Consider the following 20,260-nt stretch of genomic DNA (forward strand, 5'->3'; position numbering starts at 1 on the left):
AACTAAAAATAGAATTACCATATGACTCAGCAATCCCACTACTGGGCATATACCCAGAGAAAACCATAATTCAAAAAGACACATGCACCCCAATGTTCATTGCAGCACTATTTCCAATAGCCAGGTCATGGAAGCAACCTAAATGCTCATCAACAGATGAATGGATAAAGAAGATGTGGTACCTATATACAATGGAATATTACTCAGCCATAAAAAGGAACAAAATTGAGTCATTTGTTGAGATGTGGTTGGATCTACAGACTGTCAGACAGAGTGAAGTAAGTCAGAAAGAGAAAAACAAATATTGCATATTAACGCATGTATGTGGAACCTAGAAAAATGGTGCAGATGAACTGGTTTGCAGGGCAGAAGTTGAGACACAGATGTAGAGAACAAACGTATGGATGCCAAGGGGGGAAAGCCACAGGAGTGTGGGGATGATGGTGTGCTGAATTGGGCGCTTGGGATTGACATGTATACACTGATGTGTATAAAATTGACGACTAATAAGAACCTGCTGTATAAAAAAATAAATATAATAAAATTAAAAAAAGAACTAAACTTTCTTTGGTTTATTTGTATGGAAATATGTTAATATAAATGTTTCAGATATTACATGAAATTCCTAAAAATCTTATATGTTCTGGTAAAATGTTATAAGTCATAATTCTAGTTATTACCTTAAAATGTATATCTCAGAAATAACTAAATTTCCTTGTCAATTGCATTATTATGAACTTTCTTCAAATTTTTAACTGTGGTCATTTTTAAGTCTTTTGTCATTTAGAGATAGTTCTGGGTGTACTCTGTTGCTTTTGCAAAACTGTTCCTATGAAAGTGTTTCATCTTCAAGGAATTCATGGATAAGACTCTGACAAGTACAGGTTTCTGGTAACTGACTATACTGCTGAACTGAATGAATAAGCATTTTCAGAACTCTAATGGAAAACTGATGAATTCATAAAAGTGCGAACAAAAGATCAAGATAAAAAAAATTAATTACATGGGACTGAGTGAACTGATGAGGATGATTATAATTTTTGTGACTTTCTGCTTGAATAATAAAACAAAGGAACAAAAAAAATGTGATTCTGGATACATTGACTTGATAATTCCACTTCTGTTATTTAATCAAAGGAAATAAAACAGGAGAAAAATATCAATTTATAAAAACATTTTATTATTTACAATAATAATAATATTATTATTATATTATTTACAATAATTATTTACAATAATAAAGAATATCCTGACCATCACATTCATCAAAGTTAAAATTACTACTGAAAATTTTCTTCAAATAATTATGAGCTCCATCAGGAAACAAAACACAATATTCCTCCCCATAATGCCCATTAATATCTCACAGAATACATTTTGTTATGACCTGTTCTATTGAATATGGACAGATCAGATAGCCAATATGCATAATTTGGATATAAAACAATATTATTTATCCCAATATATCTGAAATTGAATTCCTCTTGTTGAATGTCATTATTTTAAATAGTAAGTAAAATAATTTGAAGAAGCATAAATCATAAAGAGGTAACATAGTACATGTAGTGTTTAATAGCGTGGAATCAGATATGAGATTGCCTAGATTTGAATTCCTTCTGTACCACTTAGTAGCGGTGTGACCTTGAAAAACATCTCTGTTCATCATTTCTCCCATCTGTAAAATGGGTTTAATTATACTACTTACCTCAGCTGTAAAGTGATGATAAAATTAGTACCTATCTCCTAAAGTTCTAATGAAGATTTAGTGAATTAATAACTAAAAGCACTTGAAACAGTCCCCAGCACACAATAAAAGTTATATTCATACTTATTAAATAAAAATAAATACACAAGGAATACTTTTGCTTGAATTTCTTGGAAACAAATGTCTTTGGAAATTAACTAATGTAATTTCTTTTATCAGACAATGAATATATTATACAGTTTTTGTTTATTTGTTTTTTAACTTAACCCACTAGATGCTAAAAACTAAATTAGTGAAGTCAAAATAGCAGCTGCATCCCATATTCTTATATTTTTCCCAACTTAAATGCTTCATGTTCTCACTCTCTCTTTATTTTAACTATCAATACGTTCCCTTAAATGAACTTTAAAGTAGACCTGAGATTATTGTAAATATAGATGGTGCATGGATCACATATACATAAAGAAGTACAATGTCATAACTTCAATAATTTTTTACTCTTCTTCACTCAATTTGATTTTTCATTAATTTTTGAATTTTCATTTATTTATGTTTCCTTTTATTTATGTATATATGTGAATGACCTATTCTTCCAGGTATGGCCAGGATTAACAGTATACCCGGATTTCACTAATCCAAACTGCATAGAATGGTGGGCAAATGAATGCAGTATTTTCCATCAACAAGTGAATTATGATGGACTTTGGATTGTAAGTGGTTACTTTAGACTTGTGATTTTGGACAATGAGCATAGAATTATTTTTCCATAAAAATGATTATTAAGTTGACAAAAATATTTTATAACATATTGAACATAAAAATAATGTTCTTATATTTTTCTAGAATGTATAAATATCATACCTGTCATGTTCATGGGTCAGAAAAAGAATACAAACCTAAAACTGTAAATTGAGATTTTTCTTATCCAGTAATATACTTTATAGGATAAAGTTCATTTCTGTCACTAAGGTGTTGTACCTTTATGACTAATAATTTATGTTGAAAAGAGTTAACAAAATTTGGAGATTAGCCTATAGTAGTGCAACTTCAAAAACTTTTACTAAAGTCTGCAGTAGTCAAGCAATTGCAGCAACATGAACTTAAATAAGCTCTCAGCCTTTAGAAACTTTCTTTTTAGTAAGTTATTAAGTGGAACAAATCAAAATTGGCAATAGGTTAAGTGTTTTATCTCAAGGTAAACAACAACAAGAAACAAATAATATCCTAGATTACTGGTAAAGTTATTAAAGGAAAACATTTTTTTTTTTTTTTTTTTTTTTGCGGTACGCGGGCTTCTCACTGTTGTGGCCTCTCCCGTTCTGGAGCACAGGCTCCAGACGCACAGGCTCAGCAGCCATGGCTCATGGGCCCAGCTGCTCCGTGGCATGTGGGATCTTCCTGGACCAGGACACAAACCCGTGTCCCTTGCATCATCAGGCGGACTCTCAACCACTGCACCACCAGGGAAGCCCAACACACTAATTGTTAAAAGTTTCTTTGGATGAAGTTTTATATCTGTAGCTATTGATGCCTGCTGATAGGTTTATAATTTAGGGCTTCCTTACAGTTAAGGAAACTGTAACAATATTTGGGGAATGAAACTACTTGGTGATCCCAGAATTCTATATTTCAGAAAAAAATATGTAATAATCTTGAGCACAGAGAGAACATGAGGGATGTTTTTCAAAGGTATTACAACTGTACGGAATTTTGGAAGGAGAGATAATGGATATCTGGGAATAGTTAAATTTTTTGATTGTTTAGATCACAGTATCTCTACTTTCCTAAAGTTCTCATTATTAATTCAGTCATTATTTAAATTATTTATTTATTTATTCAATCAATTACAAGTGTTTATTTTGCATCATCATGAAAACGTGGAGTTGAGTAGAAGGTTAGCATAGCCGTCAGAATTCCTATGAAGGTAATAGAATGAAGATGGAGAGGCTTTGTTATTTGACACAAAATCAGTGAGATTGCAGTGACGATACCTAGCTGCTGGTAGAAATAACAAAAAAAATTGCAATCTGCTCTTGCGTTTTGTTTTTAATTCTAGCTCCAATTTCAATTATATTATTTAATTTAAATTAAAAGTACATGCTTTCCTTTATTTTTCTTTCATTTCTTTCTTTCTTTTTCTTGTATAGGAAAAATTTGAATCCATTAGAGCAGAGTTACAAGTATAAATTACATTTAGGGATAGTGAAAAAGAATCTGATTGTGCTACATATAGAGAATATACTTCATTTCCTACATCCATTGAAGACTGAAATACACGATTCATCTCCAAAGAGAGGGAGGGATGGGAAGAAGAGGAGCATCTGAGAAAAACAGAGTAGTTATGATACTAATACAGAAGCATTTTGACTAATGCTTATGATAACCAGTATGATCTCAAAGCTCACTAAATATCACTGAATTAATATATGCTATGTATAAGCAGTGAATATTCTGCTTCTAGCTCTTACCTGAATAATTGCCAAACCCTACTGCTAGGTTGTTTCTCAAATTCTTTTTCTTTCTTCAGATTATTTTTTCTGACAGAATGAATATATAGTAAAGCAGCGTTATTTAACTGATGAAATTTTATTTTCATGTCAAATTTTTAGTTTTATAATTTTCTAGATTTTTAATTTAGATTCAATGCTAATGCTTTTAATTTTAAGTTTAAATATTACAATAATTTTGGGAAATGATATGAGCTTAATTGTAATTGAAAAAATAGATTTTTGCTTATAAACACACATTATGGTTGAATTCTCTTTTTTGTATCATTCTTAAGATAATCTCCTAATATTTGAAAAATAAGAGCCTACTTTATTTGGTATAATTAAGACTAATGCTGTGATTTCAAAATAAGAACACTAGTATTTTTAAAATTCAAAGACTATTTTCATTTTTCTGAAAAAATAAGCATATTTTTGTGATCATGTTGTTACTATGATTTTATTCTTTAAAATCTAACAAGCAGAATTCTTCCATAAAGAAGTCGAATAATTTAACATATAGTTTTGGGAAACTTAAAATTCATTGAGACGATATATCCAAACACATTCATATATCCAAATAACTGGGGGCTTAATTGGATATATTATCTGTACATTTTAAAGGATTCTTAGAAAAAAAATCAGTTATTTAAAAATTTCTTTGAAAATAGGGTTATTTTTATTTAGATTTAGTTTAAAAGTGAAGTTATGAAATGCCACCAGATTTTTATACAGTTTTCAATAGATTTTAAATAAATATTCCTAAAAATGGTATTGACAATTCCTAGAAATGGTCATTACTAGACTTGAGATGATTTTAATGATACTGTACGAGTACTTATTACTATCAATCCACTGAGTCCTTTGTCTCATGACTTACAATGCTTGAATCTACTGGCTGTAATATTGACAATACTAATCAAATTCACTTTCACATGACATTAAATAAACATAACATCACTTAAATCCTTGAATAGGTTAGAGAAAAATATTTTCAGAATTTTGAAAGAAGCAAAAATACAAAATACACTAAAAGAGATACAAATAAATTCTATTAAATTATGAGTAGTAAGTTTAACCTATTAATAATATAATCTTGTCAAATAGACATTTTAATAAAAAATAATCAAATATTAAATGCTTTATTTGTTTTAAATATGGTTAAAATCATGTAAAAGTGATTAAATTTTATTTTGTTATTTTATTTTTATATGTATAATTAAAACTAGGTAAATCACATACATTTTGGTTGTAAAAATCCTTTAATCCCACCTAAGATACCCTCTGTTATCTGGTATATACATTTATGAAAAAACAAATAATATTACTTTTCTCGCTATAATGACTTGTTCATGCTGGAAGTAGTTTGGAATCAAGTAGTGAGAACAGTTAAGCAAGTTTGTTTGTAGGTTGGTAGCTTATATATGTCTTCTAAGATAAAATCTTTACAAACAAGTAGAGAGTTTCTGCTTATATGGTTTAGAATTACTTAAAATCTTCTGTTCTTTATCTTATATCCATTCAGGACATGAATGAAGTTTCCAGCTTTATTCATGGTTCAAAGAAAGGATGCAGTGACAACAAACTGAATTACCCAGCTTTTACTCCTGGTAAATTTCATTTAACTATCTCCTTACCATTAATTGAGAACAATTATCTTTATTTACTGCTAAATTGTAGCATATATTTTTAAATCACAAACTTTGATATAATTTTGAGACCCTGAAATAACTGTGGTATTTTGTTTACTTTTTTGTTTTATTTCTGGCCAAAATATTTATGTCTAAGAGAAGGAGCATGTTTTTAAATTTTGGTGTAGATTATTGATTTGTCTTTACCTCTGATGAACTGCCCATGATTAAATGATTAATGAAAAGAAACAAAATTTGTTTGAAATCATAATTTAAGTGATCAAAATTTTTCCTTGAGCACTTTGCTTTAAGTCTCTGCAGTTATTAGATGTACCTGATGTAAATAGTTACATCTCACTTATTCCAAAAAGCATGTTTTCATCATTAAAATCGGTAAAAAAAATTTCACCAAAGAAAAAGAAGTGCTCTGAGGGGAGTAGATTATTATAAGGACCTGAATAAAGATAACAATAATTATCACAGTACAATATAAGCCTGCAAATTAAAGCACAATAAAAACTGAAAAACAGAGATTTAAATGATTTGTTATTGTGTAACAGGTCTACATGTGTGGAATTACGTTATATTTAAATAAATTATAAAGCTTTCAAATGGGTCTATAGTTATATGATTTATAATAAATATATATATATTTATATATGCATATTAAAGTCTATTTTCTCCATGGATTTATTTATTACTGAAGTTAGGAAACAGGGTATTCATAATTGTAAGTGCAAGTGTAATTGTTAATCAGTAAGAGTAAAGGGTGAAGACCCAACTGGAACTTAGCATAAGTTGTGTCTTTCATTACTTTTTAACTAAATATGGTATTACATAGCACATCACGTAAGGATTATAAAGTTTAAAATGGCAAAATATTCCTTAAGAAATTATTTCTTATATTTTTTTCTAAGCTATTCTTGACAAAATCCTGTATTCCAAAACAATTTGCATGGATGCTGTGCAACACTGGGGGAAACAGTATGATGTTCACAGCCTCTATGGATACAGTATGGCTATAGCCACAGAGAAGTAAGTGCAATTTCACTCAGAAAGCCCTTTAATATTTATTGTCTAGAAACATATTTGGTAATTTACATATAGTGGAAAATAACAAGAGTAGGAAAGCAACAAAATATATTTTCATGATGAAAAATTAGGGCATTAAAAGCATCGCCTCTTTTACTAATCTTCATAAATTTGAAGCTTAGTTATCAAGAGCTACATGAAATATGAATAAATCTGATTCTTTTTTAATTCATAAATTGAAATTTTCCTTCCAAATTTTGATTCAGTTTGGTATCTCTGAATATGTGCTCTAAGCATGAAATCCACAATTGGCCTGAGAGAATGATGCTTCTAAAACAAGTCTTTATTTTTAAAAAACAAGAGTTTCAGGCTTCTGCACATGGGACCCTAAGCTGAGGTGTCAACACAGTTGTTTCATAGGAGGAACTCTGGTCTGAAGGGCCAGGTGTGAGGCCTCAGCATTGAGCCCCCTGTGAACAAGTGAAACTAGGCTTAAGCACAAAGGAAAAGAAAAAGTTCTTGAGACCAGGAAATCCAAGATCAAGGTGCCTGCTGATCCAGTGTCTGAACTTGGTTCACACAGTTATGGAGGCTGGCAAGTCCAAAATCTCTAGGATGGCTCAGCAAGTTGAAGACCAGGGTCTTGGTGCTCCAGCCTGGTGTCAGGCTTGAGCCTCTGAGGTGAGAGAGCTGAGCTCAGGACACAGGACCACCAGAGGCCTCCCAGCCCCACATAATATCAAATGGTGAGAGCTCTCCCAGAGATCTCCATCTCAAAATGAAGACCAAGCTCCACCCAATGGCCAGCAAGTTTCAGTGCTAGACAACCCATGCCAAACAACTAGCAAGACAGGAACACAACCCCAGCCATTAGCAGAGAAGCTGCCTAAAATCATAATAAGGTCACAGACACCCCAAAACACACAACTGGACGTGGTACTGCCCACCAGAAAGACAAGTACCAGCCTAACCCAGCAGAACACAGGCACTAATGCCCTCCAGCAGGAAGCATACACAACCCACTGAACTAACCTTAGACACTGGAAGCAGACACCAAAAGAAAAGGGAACTATGGACATGCAGCCTACGAAAAGGAGACTGCAAGCATAGTAAGTTAAGCAAATTGAGAAGACAGAGAAACACACAGCAGATGAAGGAGCAAGGCAAAAACCCACCAGACCAAACAAATGAAGAGGAAATAGGCAGTCTACCTGAAAAAGAATTAAGAGTAATCATTAGTAAAGATGATCCAAAATCCTGGAAATAGAATGGAGAAAGAAGAAAAAAAGTTTAACAAGGACCTAGAAGAACAGAAGAGCAAACAAACAATGATGAACAACACAATAAATGAAATTAAAAATTCTCTGGAAGGAATGAAGAGCAGAATAACTGAGGAAGAAGAACGGATAAGTGACCTGGAAGATAAAATAGTAGAAATAACTACCTCAGAAAAGTATAAAGAAAAAAGAATGAAAATAATTGCAGACAGTCTCAGAGACCTCTGGGACAACATTAAACACACCAACATTCGAATTATAGGGGTCCCAGAAGAAGAAGAGCAAAAGGCACTGAGAAAATATATGAAGAGATTATAGTTGAAAACTTCCCTAATATGGGAAAGGAAATAGTCAATCAAGTGCAGGAAGCACAGAGAGTCCCATACAGTATATATCCAAGGAGAAATACATCAAGACACATAATAATCAAACTATCAAAAATTAAATAGAAAAGAAAAAATGCTAAAAGCAGCAAGGGAAAAACAACAAATAACATACAAAGGAATCCCCATAAGGTTAACAGCTGATCTTTCAGCAGAAACTATGAAAGCCAGAAGGGAGTGGCAGGACATATTTAAAGTGATGAAAAGGAAAAACCTACAACCAAGGTTACTCTACCCAGCAAGGATTGCATTCAGATTCAACAGAAATTAAAACCTTTACAGGGAAGCAAAACTTAAGAGAATTCAGTACCACTAAACCAGCTTTACAAAAAATGCTAAAGGCACTTCTCTAGACAGGAAACACAGAGAAGGAAAATACTTACAATAACAAAACCAAAACAATTGAGAAAATGGTAATAGCAACATATGTATAAATAACTACCATAAAAGTAAATGGATTAAATGTTCCACCCAAAAGATATAGACCAGCTGAATGGATACAAAAAACAAGACCTGTATATATGCTTTCTACAAGGACACTGTTCAGACACATAAAGACTGAAAGTGAGGGGATGGAAAAAGATATACCATGCAAAAGGAAATCAAAAGAAATCTGGAGTAGCAATTCTCATATCAGACAAAATAGATATAAAAATAAAGACTATTACAAGGGGCAGAGAAGGTCACAACATAATAGTCAAGGGATCTATCCAAGTAGAAGATATAACAATTGTAAATATTTATGCCCTCAACATAGGAGCACCTTTATACATAAGGCAAATACTAACAGCCATGAAAAGGGAAATCGACAGTAACACAATCATAATTGGGGACTTTAAAACTCCGTTTTCATCAATGGACAGATCATCCAAAATGAAAATAAATAAGGAAACACAAGCTTTAAATGATACATTAAACAACATGGACTTAATTGATATTTATAGGACATTCCATCCAAAAAACAACAGAATACACTTTCTTCTCAAGTACTCATGGAACATTCTCCAGGATAGATCATATCCTGGATCACAGATCAAGCCTTGGTCAATTTAAGAAAATTGGAATCATATTAAGTATCTTTTCCGACCACAGTGCTACAAGATTAGATATCAGTTAGACAACAAAAACTATAAAAACAAAACAACAAAACAAAACAAAAAACCACATGGAAGTGAAACAATACGCTACTAAATATCCAAAAGATCACTGAAGAAATCAAAGACGAAATCAAAAAATACCGAGAAACACATGACAATGAAAACACGATGATCCAAAACCTATGGGATGTAGCAAAAGCAGTTCTAACAGGGAAATTTATAGCAAGAGAAATCTACCTCAAAAAAGAAGAAATATCTCAAATAAACAATCTAACCTTACACCTAAAGCAATTAGGGAAAGAAGAACAACAACAAAAAAACCCTACAAAGTTGGAAGAAGGAAAGAAATCATAAAGATTAGATCAGAAATAAATGAAAAAGAAATAAGGAAAGATAGCAAAGATCAATAGAACTAAAAGGTGGTTCTTTGAGAAGATAAACAAAATTGATAAACCATTAGCTAGAGTCATCAAGAAAAGGAAAAAACTCAAATCAATAGAATTAGAAATGAAAAAGGAGAAGTAACACTGACACGGCAGAAATATGAAGGATCATGAGAGATTACTACAAGAAACTATATGCCAATAAACTGGACAACCTGGAAGAAATGGACAAATTCTTAGAAAAGCACAACCTTCAAAGATTGAACCAGGAAGAAATAAAAAATATAAAGAGACGAATCACAAGCACTGAAATTGAGACTGTGATTAAAAATCTTCCAACAAACAAAAGCCCAGAACAAGATGGCTTCACAGGCGAATTCCATAAAAACTATAGAGAAGAGCTAACACCTATCCTTCACAAACTCTTCCAAAATATAGCAGAGGGAGGAACACTCCCAAACTCATTCTATTAGGCCACCATCATCCTGAAACCAAAAGTAGACAAAGATGTCACGGAGAAAGAAAACTGCAGACCAACATCACTGATGAACATAGATGCAAAAATCCTCAAAAAATACTGGCAAACAGAATCCAAGAACACATTAAAAGGATCATACACCATGATCAAGTGGTGATTATCCCAGGAAAGCAAGGATTCTTCAATATACGCAAATTAATCAATGTGATAAATTGAAAGAGAAAAACCATATGATCATCTCAATAGATGCAGAAAAACTTTTGACAAAATTCAAAACCCACTTATGATAAAAACCCTCCAGAAAGTAGGCATAGAGGGAACATACCTCAACATAATAAAGGCCATATATGACAAACCCACAGCCAACATCGTTCTCAGTGGTGAAAAATTGAAACCATTGCCTCTAAGATCAGGAACAAGGCAAGGTTTTCCACTCTCACCACTGTTATTCAACACAGTTTTGGAAGTTTTACCTACAGCAAACAGAGAAGAAAAAGAAATAAAAGGAATCCAAATCGGAAAAGAAGAAGTACAGCTGTCACTGTTTGCAGAAGACATGATATTATACATAGAGAATGCTAAGGATGCTGCCAGAAAAGTAATACAGCTAATCAATGAATTCAGTAAAGTAGCAGGATACAAAATTAATGCACAAAAATCTCTTGCATTTCTATACATTAATGATGAAAAATCTTAAAGAGAAATTAAGAAAACACTCCCATTTACCATTGCAAAAAAAAGAATAAAATATCTAGGAATAAACCTACCTAGGGAGACAAAAGACCTGTATGCAGAAAACTATAGGACACTGATGAAAGATACTAAAGATGATACAAACAGATGGAGAGATATACCATGTTCTTGGGTTGGAAGAATCAACATTGTGAAAATGACTATACTACCCAAGGCAATCTATGGATTCACTACAATTCTTATCAAACTACCAATGGCATTTTTCACAGAACTACAACAAAAAATTTCACAATTTGTATGGAAAAACAAAAGACCCTGAAGAGCCAAAGAAATCTTGAGAAAGAAAAAGGAAGCTGGAGGAATCAGGCTCCCGGACTTCAGACTATATTACAAAGGTACAGTAATCAAGAGAGTATGGTACTGGCACGAAAACAGAAATATAGGTCAATGGAACAGGATGGAAAGCCCAGAGATAAACCCACGCACATTTGGTTACCTTATTTTTGATAAAGGAGGCAAGAATATATGTTGGAGAAAAGACAGCTTCTTTAATAAGTGGTGCTGGGAAAACTGGAGACCTACAGGTAAAAGAATGAAATTAGAACACTCCCTAACACCATATACAAAAGTAAACTCAAAATAGATTAAAGACCTAAATGTAAGGTCAGACACTATAAAACTCTTAGAGGAAAACATAGGCAGAAGACTCTGTGACGTAAATCATAGCAAGATCCTTTTTGACCCACCTGGAGAAATGGAAATATAAACAAGTGGGACCTAATGAAACTTAAAACTTTTGCACAGCAAAGGAAACCATAAACAAGACCAAAAGACAACACTCAGAATGGGAGAAAATATTTGCAAATGAAGCAACTGACAAAGGATTAATCTCCAAAATATACAAGCAGCTCATGCAACTCAATATTAAGAAAACAAACCACCCAATCCAAAAATGGGCAGAAGACCTAAATAGACATTTCTCCCGAAAAAGATACACAGATTGCCAACAAACACATAAAGGGTGCTCAACATCACTAATCATTAGAGAAATGCAAATCAAAACTACAATGAGGTATCACCTTACACCAGTCAGAATGTCCATCATCAAAAAATCTACAAACAATAAATGCTGGAAAGCGTGTGGAGAAAAGGGAACCCTCTCACACTGTTGGTGGGAATGTAAATTTATACAGTCACTATGGAGAACAGCATGGAGGTTCCTTAAAAAACTAGAAATAGAACTACCATACGACCCAGCAATCCCTCTACTCTGCATATATCCTGAGAAAATGAGAATTCAAAAAGAGTCATGTACCATAATGTTCATTGCAGCTCTATGTACAATAGCCAGGACATGGAAGCAACCTGAGTGTCCATCGACAGATGAATGGATAAATAAGATGTGGCGCATATATACAATGCAATATTACTCAGCCATAAAAAGAAATGAACTTGAGTTATTTGTAGTGAGGTAGGTAGACCTAGAGTCTGTCATACAGAGTGAAGTAAGTCAGAAAGAGAAAAACAAATACCATATTCTAACACATATATATGGAATCTAAGAAGAAAAAAATCGTTCTAAAGAACCTAAGGGCAGGACAGGAATAAAGACACAGATGTAGAGAATGGACTCGAGGACACAGGAAGGGGGAAGTGTAAGCTGGGACGAAGTGAGAGAGTGGCATTGACATATATACATTATGAAATGTAAAATAGATAGCTAGTGGGAAGCAAATGCACAGCACAGGCAGATCAGCTTGGTGCTTTGTGACCAACTGGAGGTGTGGGATAAGGGGGGTATGAGTGAGAAGCAAGAGGGAGGTGATATGGTGATATATGTATACGTATAGTTGATTCACTTTGTTATACAGCAGAAACTAACCATTGTAAAGCAATTATACTCCAATAAAAATGTTAAAAATAAATAAATAACACAAAAATGACAAGAGTTTCGATTAATATATAGGTTTCTATGTATTATCTCACAAATTAATTCTCTAATGGAATGTGTTGCTTGTATATAAAAAAGGAGCATGATACAAAACAAAGGAAGGGGACAATCATATATTGATTGCCTATTCTTTTCCAAGCATAGTATAAGGATCTATAATGCTATAGTTAATAAAAACCAGATTCTGTGTCTATAAATTTTAAATTTTCTCATAATTAACTGTATTCAAATTTTAATTCAAAACCATATTTGGTCCCAGATCATACCATGATATCAGAATTTTATACAGTATCTTCATAGTGTTTGTTTACTTAACAGAGCATTATATGTCATGGAGTATAAGTAAATAAATTCTAGAAAGAAAAAAGAGCACTATAGTTCATATATAGGTAATATTATAGAAAAAGCACATGAGAATACTATTATACTTTTACTATGGTAGTCGATAACTTTAGATACTGAATTAAACTTTTGTATCTTTTTTCTGATTATTTTCCAATTATGGAAAAAATTTGTCAACAACATCGAGGTACCAATAGTGGTGAGATGAATAATGCCAATATTGGTGGATGAGGAACTTCTAAGAACAAAATAAAATGCCTGTCAAATATATTAGTTTTATTTCAACATTGCTTGATAATATTTGAAAATGCAGATATTAAGGTATAATTAACATCATTGAACCACAAAAATGTGTATTGTGTTCAAGTTCAGATTACTATATGTTGCATTGTAAAAATATTTTGTAGTGTAAAGAGATTTCAATGGGTTTAAATCATACATTTCAAAAACAAATATTGAGTGGATACAAAAAAGCACATGTTTAATTTGGTAAAGAATATTATTCAAAGTTTAAGTCTTTTCTAGAAGATTTGTTTTCTCTGTGTTTGATCAGAATGCATTTAACTAAGTAAATATTTATAACTAAATACAAAATTAATATAAAATATTGATAAAATAGTTGCAAATATTATGGCTTGGCTCTAGGAGCTGTAATACATGCATTGAAATTAAGATTTTAGAATTTATGAAATCAATATTATTTTAAAGTAAATGTTATTTATTAATTTGATTTTGTTTTAGAGCTCTACAAAAAGTTTTTCCTAATAAAAGAAGCTTTATTCTCTCCCGGTCAACTTTTGCTGGATCTGGAAGCTATGCTGCTCATTGGTTAGGAGACAATACTGCTTCTTGGGAACAAATGGAATGGTCTATTACAGGAATGCTGGAGTTTGGTTTGTTTGGAATACCTTTGGTAAGTGGTGTTATACCATGTTATTTATAAACACTGTAATTACAATTAATTTTGTAGTATTATCATCAATGATTTTCAGTAAAATGATTAAAGGTATGTGACAGAAAATTTAAGTCTTTATTCCTAGGGAATTTATGAGGAAAATAAGATTGTGGATGATGTCTATAACACTCAAGCCATTAGAATAGAAAAACAGAATGAAGAAAATTCAATCAAATCAAACTAATTCATGAAACAAATGTCAGTATAAACAAAGTATAGAAAAGCTTATATAATAAATATAAAGCACCAGAGAAAATGGTAGAGAAAAATCCAAATTTGGGATTGTAATAAAAGTAAATATCAAAAGTCTAGATATATTTAAAATACTAGACTGTCAGTTTAGGTTAAAAAAATAAAGCTCTTTCCTCTATTTAAAAGATAAAAAATAATGACAGAAAATTTTCAAATTTTTAAAGCAGAGAGAACTTATATATGCAATTCTAAACATAAGAAATTTGGTAAGTCTCTATATCAAGAAAAACAAGAACTATGTAATGTTCATATTCAACACTAAAGAGTGTCACTACATAACAAAATAAATGTAAAACATTTAGAAAATTATAGTTGTTCATTTATTCTTTCATATTCATTGAACCAAATGAAAATCAAAAGCAAACCAACAAAAAAAGCTAACAGACACACACACACACACACACATAGCATCTTGAATTTGGAAAGTAAAAAAACACATTACCAAATGATTCACCAAAATAAACTGAATGGAAATGAGAGGAAAACCTTAAAACTGAAAGCTAACAATTGTACTTCATATCAGAACTGTGGGATACCAGCTAAATTGGTATTTAGAAGAAAAATTTTGACCTTAAATGTTTAGATTATAAACAAAGAGTTGAATATTAATTAATGAAGGGCATGAATTAAGAAAATGGAAAAAGAAAAGCAGAATAAACCTAAAGATGTAGGTAATGAAAATAAGAGAAGAAATGGATGCAATGAAAGCAATGTCTCTAGAGAAAAGTTAACAATGTACAAAGGTGACTCTGAAAGTTTGAATAAAATAGACCAATACGTGGCAAGTTTTGTGCAAAAAAAGAAGAAAAAAATAAGCAATGTTAAGATGTATTTCATCTTATACTATACAGTATAGCAACTAATTAATACACAATAACCAAGAGTAAATATTCAAACTAAGTGTAGGACTTTTTAAGAGAAATTTTAATAACTTAGTAAATTAAAGATATACCATTTTCATGGAAAAGAAGTCTCAATATACTAGACATATGCATTCTCCCCAAACTATTATCCAAATTCAGTGATATTCCAATTTAAACTATGCAGGGAATTTGAAGAATATAAAAGATTATTCTAAACTTCATATGGAAGACAATACAATTTAAAGAAGTAGAAAAGAGCACAAGTATTTGCCTTACCAGATAAAATAATAACACAATGATACTTAACTGTGAATATTCAAATAGATTAATATTGCAAAATAGGACATGGGCCCATACATTAATGGAAATTTGTTTAATGGTAGCACTATCACTGTAGATCAGTGAGGAAAGTATCAACCATTCATATGGACAATTGATTATCCATTTAAAAAATAAAGTAAAATGGCTTTCTGTCTCACCTCATACCCAATCGATGTGTGAAAATTAAACTTTAAACATCTTAGAAGAAAATATAAGTGGGTAACTTTATGACATTAGGTTAAGAGAAGAATTTCATAAACAGAACACAGAAGGCACAAATAATAAAGATACATTAATTTGGTTACAACAAAATGAAAACTTCTGTTCATCAAAAGTCTGTTTTAAAAAGTTAGAAATAAAGCATTTCTACTACTGGAAAATTATATTTTCAATTCATATAACCAACAAATGATTAGTATTTAATTTGAAGAACCTACTATAAATCTGTAGAAGGTAAAAACAGTAGAAAAATTAGCAAAGGATATATACAAGCAATTCTATATAGCGAGAAATCCATATGGATTCAATAAAAATATGAAAAAAATTCTCAACTTTCCTAGTAATCAGAGAAATGCAAGTAAAAACTTTGGTAAGATACATTTAATATATATAGGTGATAAAAATTAAAAGTCTGAAAATATCAGAAATTGGCAAGAAAATGGAGCAATGGCAGCTTTTATGTACTGTGACTGTGCTTATAAATGGTAACAACCAGTTTTGATTAAACAATGTATATTTCCAATAAATCAGGAAAATAATCCTATATATATATATATATATATATACACATATATATATATTACAGAATAAGACTACATTTTACATATTCACAAAGAAATCTATATAGACACTTCATAGAAGCATGTTTTATAGCGATGGGATCTCATACAATAGGGAACTACAGCCATATTAACATAATTGAATCTCACAAAAGTAACACTGAGAAAAAAGTGAAATACAGTGTAATGCATACAACATGCCATCTATACAAAGTTAATAAGCAATGCAAAACAATGTTATATATTGTTTATAGATACATATATACTATTTAGAAAAATAAAGAAATGCTTGTAAACAGTAAATATTGATAGTAAGTTAAGGATAATAGTTTTTGTTTTGTTTTGTTTTGGTTTTTTCCCCCCCTCTGGAGGATGCTTGAATGATGAGGAATGCAATTATATATGAGCATACATCTGGCAATTTTTTTATACTATTTTACTCCTACAGTAATATATTATAAATAGGAAAAGTCAAATCATAGGTGGTGAGTTTTCGATTAAGAAGCAACACATTGGGCTTCCCTGGTGGCGCAGTGGTTGAGAGTCCGCCTGCCGATACAGGGGACACAGGTTCGTGCCCTTGTCTGGGAAGATCCCACATGCCGTGGAGCAGCTGGGTCCGTGAGCCATGGCCGCTGAGCCTGCGCGTTCGGAGCCTGTGCTCTCCAACGGGAGAGGCCGCAACAGTGAGAGGCCCACGTACCACAAAAAAAAAAAAAAAAAAAATAGAAGCAACACATTTTAATAATACAATTTTAGCTTTATACATTCAATTAGTGGCAAGTAATGTGGCAAAAATGGAAAATAAACTTGGCCAAGGAAGAGTATATGAAGACAGTAAAACAAAAAGGTTGTTAGTGCAAATTAATCAGCTGAGGCATAAAATGTGATGCTCTGGGCAAATCTGAGAATCCTTACACTGTAAATAATAGATATATATGTTATTTAGGTTGGAGCAGATATCTGTGGATTTGTGGCTGAGACCACAGAAGAGCTTTGCAGAAGGTGGATGCAACTTGGGGCTTTTTATCCATTTTCCAGAAACCATAATGCTGATGGATATGAGGTAAATGCCTCTTGTTCTCCATGTTTCAAAATAAAACATAATTTTAAACTTAAATTTATATCTATAGAAGATCTGGTCTGAAAGTTTGTAGTATAATTCATAAAGAAGAGTTGGAAGTCCTCTTCTCAAGGTCTATAAATATTTTGTATATATAAATATGATCAAATAAGGAAATCATGAGACATAGTCATAGCATAAATATTTTATTTAAGCCTAAAGCATATACACATGTGTTAAATCACAATATTTTAAGTTAAGGACAAAGCTTTTTGAGTCTGGATTCTTACATTCTAACAATATAAGTTCAGGTAACTTTCATAAAAATATAATATACTATTAAGGATTTCCAGTTTTTCTTTCATTAAAGATACACAAGAAATTAAAGATACTTGCAAAGCAGTTTGAGGCCATAGTCTTTCTGTAATAGGTAAAACTGTAATGACAGGTGGGGAAAAAATAAAACTAACACTTTTAAAACATGCATCTGAACTGAGCATTCAGTATGCAGTGAGCTCTCATAGGTATATTTCTCAAAGGGAATGAGGAAATTAGGTGAAAGCATTAAGTCAATTAAGTACATGTTGGTTAAAAATTATTCACTGTGCACACACTGGGGCTTAATTCTCTTTGAGAAGAGGGACAACTACTCAGAGCTCAGCCTGGAAGGAAGTGTGATAGTACAGAAGTAAAAGATATAAATTGGGTATTCGTCACTTCCTAATCTACCTAAGTGATGCTTCAAGAAATTTGTGTTCATGGGAGATCCTGATATGAATTACATTATAACTTGTGTTTATCTCTGTCCTCCAAAAAGCAGATGCCAAGAGACAATTAGACATGTTAGAGATTTATTGGTGAAGAACTTGTGGTAGATAAAGGAGAGGAAGCAGGAGAAAGTGGAGAGAGCCTTCAGATCACAATTCAGGTCTGAACCAGGTGAAGATGAGGGCAAAGAAGGTTTGATAGGGAGAGTTATATACTACAGCCCAGTTCTAAGGAAATTACAGTCCAGTAAGGAGTCCTCAAGGTAAAGTTGACCACTGGGAGACCCCTGTATCTCCCTGGAATGGGCCTGAATAGTAGTCCCACCTTGCTCATTGATTTCCTGGGAGCAGCCAAAGGGAAATGTGACTTTGCAGTAAATATGATGATGAATCTAGGGAAGCAGTAGCTGGTTCGCTCAGTTAATTTTGTTACCCATAGCAGGAAATCTAAGCAGGTTTGCTCACATCATTAAACCTTGGCTGAGAGAGTCAGCTAATCTAGCTTGGGCTCAGCAAGGAGGCTGTCCTTCAAGTTGCAAGCCTATAGGCTGGCCAGGCAGCTCTGTTCCCTGTATCCCTTGGCTAGCAGACCATTTGGGCTTATTGTTCTAATAGCAATGGCAAGGCACAAGGCAGCAAGTCCTCAGGCAAGCACATTTCCAGCCCTTACTTGAAGGTGTCACATGTAGTAAGACTCCATTGGCCAGAGTATGTCATATAGCTGAGCACAAAGCCAAGTGGTGGGGAAGTACAATCCACTGCTAGAGGTAGGCGCAAAGTCACATAGCAAAAGTTGAGGGTACAAGGAGGCATGAAAATTGGGACCAATAATTCAATCTACCACAAATAATAGAAGAGAAGAATGCTTTGTTAAAATAGTTTCCATCTTCTCTAAGTATGTATATTTAAATGGGTAATGTCCACTTTAAAATAAAATTTAATTAATATATATATATATCCAAATGAAAACATAAAAGTTAGAAATTCATATCCTTTGATAATGAAATAGGAGTAATCTCAACTTTTTACAAACAAGGTAAAATGTATACATTTTGGTTTTCAAAAATACATTTAATGCTTCTATTTTAATTTTCATTCATGTTTTAACTCTCTTATTTCGATTCCTTTATTTATGCCACAGCATCAGGATCCAGCATTTTTTGGACCGAATTCTCTTTTGGTTAATTCATCAAGGCACTATTTGAATATTCGCTATACCTTGTTACCTTTCCTCTATACTCTATTTTATAAAGCCCATATGTTTGGAGAAACAGTAGCAAGGCCAGTTCTTCATGAGTGAGTACTGTGTTCAAGAATTTCAGTGTCTTTCAAATTATATTCAGACATATGAAAAATTAATAGGGGTAAATCAAGATGTCAAGTAGATTCTACTGCTTTTTCTTACACTTACGTAAATAAGTTGATTAACTGTGGAATGATAGTAGTAAATATAATTAATTTGGTGAATTGGACAAGATTAATCTAGAAATGTGAGAACTGCATAGAACTTAAAAGGAAAAAGATATGTGGGATAATTTGAGAAATTATATCAATAAGCAATATTAAATATAGAATACTGAAAACATAATCATGTATATATTGTGAAAATCAACTAATTATAGATAGTATAGTTACAAAACAATGAATTGTGTTTGTCTTTGTACTTCTTGACCAAGGCAGGGACTTTCCTCAAGAAATGACTAAAGATCCTTTCAAATCCAAGTCAAAATGGGAGTTTATAAAGAAAAAAAGTGTAAAAGGAGGAAAGTAGAATATGAAATATTTCTGGTACTTTATGGACC

At 32.1% G+C, this 20,260-nt stretch overlaps 1 protein-coding gene across 4 annotated transcripts in view; it reads left to right on the forward strand.

Annotated features, from left to right (window-relative positions):
- Positions 1-20,260, forward strand: part of SI (sucrase-isomaltase) — a 99,004-nt gene that overhangs the window by 25,207 nt on the left and 53,537 nt on the right. For all 4 annotated transcript variants that reach the window (XM_082839049.1, XM_082839050.1, XM_082839051.1 and 1 more), the window contains 6 exons: positions 2,302-2,415; positions 5,717-5,801; positions 6,740-6,857; positions 14,200-14,371; positions 17,578-17,694; positions 19,600-19,754. In XM_082839049.1, the coding sequence (XP_082695175.1) occupies positions 2,302-2,415; positions 5,717-5,801; positions 6,740-6,857; positions 14,200-14,371; positions 17,578-17,694; positions 19,600-19,754 (761 nt within the window). The remainder of the gene's footprint in view (positions 1-2,301; positions 2,416-5,716; positions 5,802-6,739; positions 6,858-14,199; positions 14,372-17,577; positions 17,695-19,599; positions 19,755-20,260) is intronic.

This window comes from Leucopleurus acutus (genome assembly GCF_964270905.1).
Source record: "Leucopleurus acutus genome assembly, chromosome: 5".
In the NCBI taxonomy this organism is placed as follows: Eukaryota; Metazoa; Chordata; class Mammalia; order Artiodactyla; family Delphinidae; genus Leucopleurus; species Leucopleurus acutus.